At 34.7% G+C, this 7,718-nt stretch overlaps 1 protein-coding gene across 1 annotated transcript; it reads right to left on the bottom strand.

Moving 5' to 3' along the window:
* Positions 1 to 4,010: 4,010 nt before the first annotated feature.
* Positions 4,011 to 7,148, bottom strand: LOC108344568 (uncharacterized). Its single transcript, XM_052867410.1, has 3 exons — positions 6,488 to 7,148; positions 4,334 to 4,625; positions 4,011 to 4,223 (listed from the first exon to the last, which is right to left on the bottom strand). The coding sequence occupies exons 1-3, from the start codon at positions 7,103 to 7,105 to the stop codon at positions 4,216 to 4,218; spliced, it is 918 nt and encodes a 305-aa protein (XP_052723370.1). The 5' UTR covers positions 7,106 to 7,148; the 3' UTR covers positions 4,011 to 4,215.
* Between the last annotated feature and the right edge of the window lie 570 nt (positions 7,149 to 7,718).

Raw genomic sequence — 7,718 nt, 5'->3', positions numbered from 1 at the left:
CGCGAGAGGCCTCCAAACTCTGCAAAGCATTTTCGTTCTGCTGCATTAGGGTAGCGTTCTAAGCCATCAATGTAGTGTTCTGTTGTTGTAACCTATCTATCACCGTTTCCAACAACCTAGTGTTGTTGGGCGCATCAGGTTCATTGGGCTGTGGTGGAGGAGGGAGTCTAGGTGCCATTTGTTCTCTAGGAAACAGAGAAAAACGAGCGTTAGTCATGTTCAAAGAGTTGAAAAATAACTCATTAAACACACATTAAGCACACAGCAAAAACATAGTGTACTCATACCTATAGTGTCCTTAAGAGAACAAAACTGCTCTGATACCAATAATGTAACATCCCAAAATACAGTAATCACCATATAATAGAATTAATCACATTTAACAGTAAAACAATGCAGTCTTACACTAAGATTAGAGTTCATAAACCAAAAGGCTTTAATTACAGAATTCCACAATCATTAATTCAGAACTAATAGAAGTTCAGGACGAACGGTTTTACAAAATCAAATAACCGAACGTTCAAAAACTAAAAAGCTAACATCTAAAATAAACGAACGCTCTAAGGCTCGGCTTTGACTTCCACGTCTACCAGGTTTTCTTCTTCGATAACGTCTTCTAGCAATGCCTCGCCTTCTACTCACATCCACACGGATGATCATTGCAATGACAGGACGGACATACAAGGACGAGACAACACAAGGAAAAACGAAGGGTAAGCTTATGTAATTTAATTCATACATCAACATTTAAATCAAACATTCCAAACACACAAGAATATTTCAACATATATAATCATCCAAAAACTATCACTAGACGGACCGTCCGGACTGTGTGAATCTGCGTAGCTACAGGCTCCTTGCACCTGGGTGATGTAGTAACTGGAATAATCACATCAGCTGCCACCCGAGGTTAGCCCTATCCAAAGTACCCCTAAGACTAGGACCTCTTGCCGTTCCCACACCTGACCTACCCTCCTCTACGTGAGGACGAGTACTCACGGAACATCAGGATGAACAGCCAGCTTTAGCATGCCCACAGTCATACTTTACAAAATTCCATATTCATATTCATCCATACATGAGTCGTTCCTCCCTGGAACGCTCGTTCAAAAATCCACAATCATTATTTCATCTCATATATTGTTCGTTCATTATCATTCTTCACTTTAACCTCATTTTCGTCTTTCATTACAGTTACATAAAATAACGAGCGTTCAGCCCTCTTCATAACGAGGACGAACGTGAAAAACTAGACCGAGAGATTCTCGTTTCAGAACCGAATAAAATCGACACATTAGATTTACCGAACGTCATTTTCTACTCGAATCAGTTGAATGAACTGACTCTAGGAAGATCAAATCATTACTCAGAATAATTTAAGTAGGAAGGCTCTAGGCCGAATCCAAAATAGATAAAGACCCTCAAGACGTTTAGATGACCATACCGAGAATAATTTAATTATAAAAGCCGACTGCCAGTCAATGACCGAACACGGTACACGGATTTACTGAAATTTGGACGAACGCTATTTCCACCCGTTTGGTAATTTAATACTAGGACGAGCGTTTTGGTATAAGACCGAGCGCCACTCATAACGAACGTTTTGAGTCGAGACCCATCGCAGACTTGTACTCATAATAGAAATAGAATTAAAGGTAATACGAGATGGTGAAGATAGAATTTAAAAATGACTAAGTGTCCAAAGGTATAATTATAAACTTCTCAACTCCTTACATAACACTCGGGCATCTACGTTCGGCCGAACGCTCAAACGTAGCACTAATAAAAGAGGGCGTTCGTCCTCAACTAGGATTCTTTCCGAATGAAAGAATCCCTTACCAAATCATTTTCACTGGAAAACCGAACGGTCAAAGACCATCCAGTAACGTACATACACAATCATAAGGGGTATTTCTTATCATAGTCAATATTATCAAATTTCAATTTTAACATATAGTCTCATCCATCTACAATCATACTATATTCAAATAATCATATCTTATATCATCAAATCACAGAAATCTCATCCATTTCATGCATCATAACATAGCATCCTAAATTTTCATATCCAATCAATTCAACGAACGTTCATGCAACACATAGTCATAAATTAAATTAATAAGCTTCCCTTACCTGGATCAGTGGGTGGAACGTTCTAAACGTAAGATTTTGGTTCGTCTGCTTACAGCTTTCTATCCTCACGATCACTTAACAATTCCAACTTAATCTAAACACATGAAAATCGAAATACTTAGACTACACCCTTGCATGCAGCCAAAACTTGGTTTTTCATGAAACCTAAGAACGAACAACTAAGGGAAGAAACTTACCAGCTTCAAACTTGCACTTGTTCGGTTTAAGAGAAAGCTTAGGACGCCGGGATCACTTCTATGGTTTCTAAAATGGGATCGAAGAAGGGAGTAGTGAGTTACAGTAGAGAGAAGAAAAGGTTTTCTAGAGAGAAGGAGGAGGAAAATGAAAGATCAGATTTTTGGAAGATGAAGGGTGCATGCAGAGAGAGTGGGAAGAAGTGTTTCCGAAAAATCATTTTTCTTCCCAAGGCAAAATGAATGTGCACTCTCATACGGACACCTGTCTTCCACTACTGATTTTCGAACTTTCCGTTCTTGACACCTGGCGTCAATGTGCAGAGTTTGGGAGTGCGTTTTAAATGGTCTGAGCAGGGTTTTGGGTGCATTAAATGAGATTTGGCAGGTGGGTTTTTGGGTTAAATTTCCAAGGTCTTACAATGTGGGACTTTGATTTACACTTGAATTATTCTCACACCTATGGAGTACCCAATAAAAATAAGTCTTATTACTACATATAATGCATGATTAAATTGAATAATAAAATTGGAGGCATCAATTCGTGATACATAAATTAAATTCAAGTTAATCAACGGACAAAAAGAAAATGATCAAGTTGTAAACCATAACCCAAAATCATAATGTTTTCTTTTGCAGTGGTGACATCTTTTTCATTTGACAATCCTACTGATATTTTTGTAATCTTTTTCACATTTATCGAAAAAGATTAATTTTTGTGACATGGTGCAAACTCCTGTGTCAATAATCCAAGGAATGTCATTTTAAGCATGAAGGCTATCCTTATTTTTGGAAACATTCAAAATGTGTTACCTCTATGTTGGAGTCATGTTGGACATTTTTGTTGACTCACCTGATTTTGATAAATAATGAGATTTTCCACTATTGTTTTTAACCATAATTTCTTATTGTCCTGAAAAAGCCAAATTTTACAGAGTTTATGTACAAACGAAGATGAAAGAATAAGGAGGAGCAACAAATTAGGGCTTCAAGGAAATTTTCCCTAATTTTTTTTCAAAAATCCATGTCAGTCCACCATAAGTTTATAAAAACCACGTCAATGTGCCACATTGATGTAATTTTTAACACCGTTTAACCAATTTAACGGTAAGGGTCCAATTTCATTAATTTTTCATAAGTAAAAACTCATGAATTGAGAGAAGAGATAAATGATAGACCCATTTGAGACGAGAAACAAAAAATAAAAACATCACGAATGATTTAACCTAATTTTATAGTTTCATACATGAAATATGATTCTTATTAATATTTTATGTATCAGTTTTAAACATGTCAAACATCGCAAAATTTGAATTTGTGGCCCATGAAATTACGAGGAAGAGTTACTCATCTTGGATATTAGATGCCATATACATTTAGATGCAATGCGTCTTGGTGATGTCATTAAACAAAGAAATAAAGCATCTAAACAACTAATTTACTCATGCAACAACAATATAGTGAAAAAAGATTTCACAGATATTCTGAATTATTTTTTCAATATGCTCTCGCAAAGATAAATACGTCCTTTTAGGCTAGACACATCTTTGCTTAACAAGAATGTATATAAAATATGAGAATCTATATCACTATAAACATCACAACTTCTTATTAAGTGAATAATTATCCAAGAGGCCATGGAGTTCCTAATTAAGAATTGAAAAGAAAAAGACATCACTTGTCAATTTGCATTACATTCCAAACAACCAAGTCCACCAACAATTTTGATAATTTTGAAACTTCAGTTCTTCATGGTTGGTTGTTGCCTCATTGTGTTTGAAGGATTACTGTACTCATCCACACTTGTATACTCAACTCAACAAATATATGTTGTATATACACAACTATTCGAGCATTCAACTGCTAAGATAACTGTCACCTCCTTGCATCATTGTTCTGTTTGATTGGTTTTCGACAAACAAGGATATTATTATTAGAAAAATAAAAAAAGATATGATAGTGTCTTAGAAATGTTGAATAATAAAATAGGTAAAGGAAAAACTGACCATTGAATGAAGAAGGAACGACAACTACATGCATGTCACTGGCATGAGGAGGTAATTGTAAACGAAGTGGATAAAGTTTTGCAGTGAATGGATTGCGACAACACACAAGAATATCATCAAGCCCTGTTTCTTCTTTCAATTTATCTTTTAGTTCATTCACACAACTTCCTTTAAAGATAAAATATGACTCTTTCTTTGCATCATCAACATCACCATTTTCGTCACCCACATTATAAAATATAACTCTTCCCTCTTTCACGGGTGATAAACACTCTTGTGAGTAATCTTCAGCCTGCATATATAAAAATTAAAAAAAAAGAAAAAAGAAGAAAGAAAAATAAGAAAATTTAAATTTTATAACGATGAGGGATGGAATATAAGAAAGTATTTTTAGAGGTAGTAGATATAACTATTTTATGAATTTAATAATAAGTATCTTCGTTTCTTTTTGGTTTAATCCTTTTCGACATCCCTATTTATGTACGAATGTCTCAATTGGGTCCTTGTTTTCTAAAGTGTATCAAAATGGTCCCTAATTTTGAAAATTGATAGCAATTGAGTCCTTTCCGTTAAGTTGGCTGAACGGCGTTAAAAAAATTGCTGAGTGGATGCTGAGATGACGAACGAACGCTCGTCCACCAGCGAACGAACGCTCGTCCACCAGCGAACGAACGCTCGTCCACCAGCGAACGAACGCTCGTCCACCAGAGAACGAACGCTCATCGACCTCTTACTGCTGGACGACCGTTCGTTCCACACTGGACGAACGTTCGTTCGGTGGTCGACGAGCGTTCGTTCGCTGATGGACGAGCGTTCGTTCGCTGATGGACGAGCGTTCGTTCGCTGGTGGACGAGCGTTCGTTCGTCATCTCAGTATCCACTCAGCAATTTTTTTAACGCCGTTCAGCCAACTTAACGGAAAGGACTCAATTGCTATCGATTTTCAAAATTAGGGACCATTTTGATACACTTTAGAAAACGAGGACCCAATTGAGACATTCGTACATAAATAGGGATGTCGAAAAGGATTAAACCTTTCTTTTTTGCATTGGAAAAAAATTGAGTTTATCTTATCAAATTAAACATTTTCTATTTTTAATCAATTATTAAGTTCTATTTACCAACTATGGATTTTTACTATGATAATGAAAAAATTATATGGACAAGACATATGAAATAACAATAAATGATATGTTGGAATCTATAATTAGCACAAGTGAAACAATCCTTATTTTTTATTAAATTTTTGTCTTTGATTTTTGTGAATGAATAAATAATTGAAAATTAAAAAAAATTATTAAATAAGATTAATCAACAAATTTGATAAATATTTTACATCAATCAAATGGTTAAAAACAATAATTTGAGCATAACATTTTTTTCCGTTATCATATTATTATAGAAATTACATGTTTAAAGTTATGTTGTTTCAATAATCAATTACAATCTACTATCTTGTTATTTGTGATCCATAATTATTTTTTCTCAGATTTGTTAGTTAAAAGACATTTTAAAGATAACAACGTGGCAAAAAATTAACTTTTGCATAAAAAGCATGCATGAGATTGAAAATATATCACATAATATAAATCTTCATATATAAAAGAAAACAATTTATCTTTAAGGCCTTGTTCTCTTGAGTGGAGTTGGAGAGAGTAATTGAGAGAATTTGAAAATAAATTTTTTTATCGTTTATTTGAGTGAATTTGAAGATAAATGAGAGTGAATTTGGAAGTAATTTTTTTTAATTTGTCATGTCAATAAAATTCTATACTAATTCTCACGAACTTTACTTTCAAATTCACTCTCATTTACCTCCAAATTCACTCAAATAAACAAAAAAAAAATATTTTCAAATCCTATCAAATCCCTTCAATTACTCTACCTCTAAATCCAATAAAGAGAACAGGGCCTAAAAAAATTGTAAACCATCATTAATTACTCTATCAAAGGACAACATATTTTAAAGATTTGAAACATCATGCATGCACAAGACTAATAAAATGTAAGAGTCAAGAATTTTATTGCCAAAGTTTCTATCATATAAATTTTTGGACGAGTTCATGTATCACCTACAAATTAAAACTCAGAAATCTATTCCATTTTCAGTTTTTTGAATGTGAAAGAAAGAACGGTAAGTTTGATGAGACGAACCTCGGGCGTTAAGGGAGATCGGAGATCAATCTTTACCAATGAATCGACGTCTGCGATGATCGCCGATGGACATGAAGAAGGTGAAAGACACGTGGGCGATGGATTCAAGGAACGAGAAATGGGAGGCGTAATAGGTGTTGGCCGTGGTCGGGGTTTGAGTTGATTCCGAGGTCGAAGCTCAACTATGTCAACGTCCCACAAAATCCAATTTGCTGTTGAGGATCGATGAGGAACATCATGGGTGATGGTGTTCCTCCAAGGTGGTAAGCCTCCATTGGCACGAAGATATTGTCCGTAACGTGTTCTTAATCTGACTTGAACTCCTTCTCTTATGGGTTCCCATTCGACAGAAGAATTCAACCTAGAAGGCAATGTTTGGAAGACATTTTTTCCCGTTCCTCTCAATATAAAGGGCATGTTTGAAGCTGTTAAGTATTTTCCATAGCAGCTTTTCAATCTTATGAAATTTGAATTCTCTATGATCTCCACTTCCCATTTAGCATTATTGTAGCAACCATTACGGTCTTGGAACACGTTTTCTTGATTCTCATCGGCCAACATGTACTTGTCATGGTAGCTTCTCAAACGCACCACTTTTGCCTTTTGGAAGAACTCCATTAATTCAAAAGGGTGGATTGAGAAAAAGAGAAAAACAGGTGAGGATGTGATGCAAAGAATTTCAGACAACAATGGGGAAAAACAGGAAGGCTGATATTAATCATTGTGTCATGTTCATTCACATACACATGTTTGTGTGTATGTCTTGTGTACATTACACGTAATGGACCCATAATTGTCTAATTAGGGCAGGGTGAGGGAATTGCATGCAGATGAGATTCTAAAATGATGCAAAATTTGTTAGTTGTTACCATAAATTCACCTTTATTTGTGATTTAGTTTTTTGAAATATTTTAATTGATTGAAATTCTAATGGAAACATTGGTGGGTGGTGATTAAGGATAAATTCAATAGAAAAATAATTCAATTTGTGTATCACATTCAACGGGACGTAATTCCATTTTATGTTTAGTAAGAGGATCATCTATTTTTACCTTTCAAAATATTTTGTATTTTAATTAGAATTAGACTTGCACATTATGTGACTTTCTTAGTTATGATATTATGTGAGCTTTTATTATTTTTAATTGTGTCATAACTAATTTACCAAAATATAATGATACTTTGACAACATTTTTTTACAACATTTTAACATCATTTATGTGTCATTCTC

Source organism: Vigna angularis, chromosome 8, assembly GCF_016808095.1.
Source record: "Vigna angularis cultivar LongXiaoDou No.4 chromosome 8, ASM1680809v1, whole genome shotgun sequence".
Classification (NCBI taxonomy): domain Eukaryota; kingdom Viridiplantae; phylum Streptophyta; class Magnoliopsida; order Fabales; family Fabaceae; genus Vigna; species Vigna angularis.
This window is presented reverse-complemented; position numbering and strand designations above follow the sequence as displayed.

Bases quoted from the DNA above. Each gene is read 5' to 3' on its own strand.
- LOC108344568 (XM_052867410.1), bottom strand. From the start codon at position 7,105: ATGGAGTTCTTCCAAAAGGCAAAAGTGGTGCGTTTGAGAAGCTACCAT. The intron at 4,626-6,487 runs GTTCGTCTCATC...TTATATATGCAG, and splicing joins GATCTCCCTTAACGCCCGAG to GCTGAAGATTACTCACAAGA.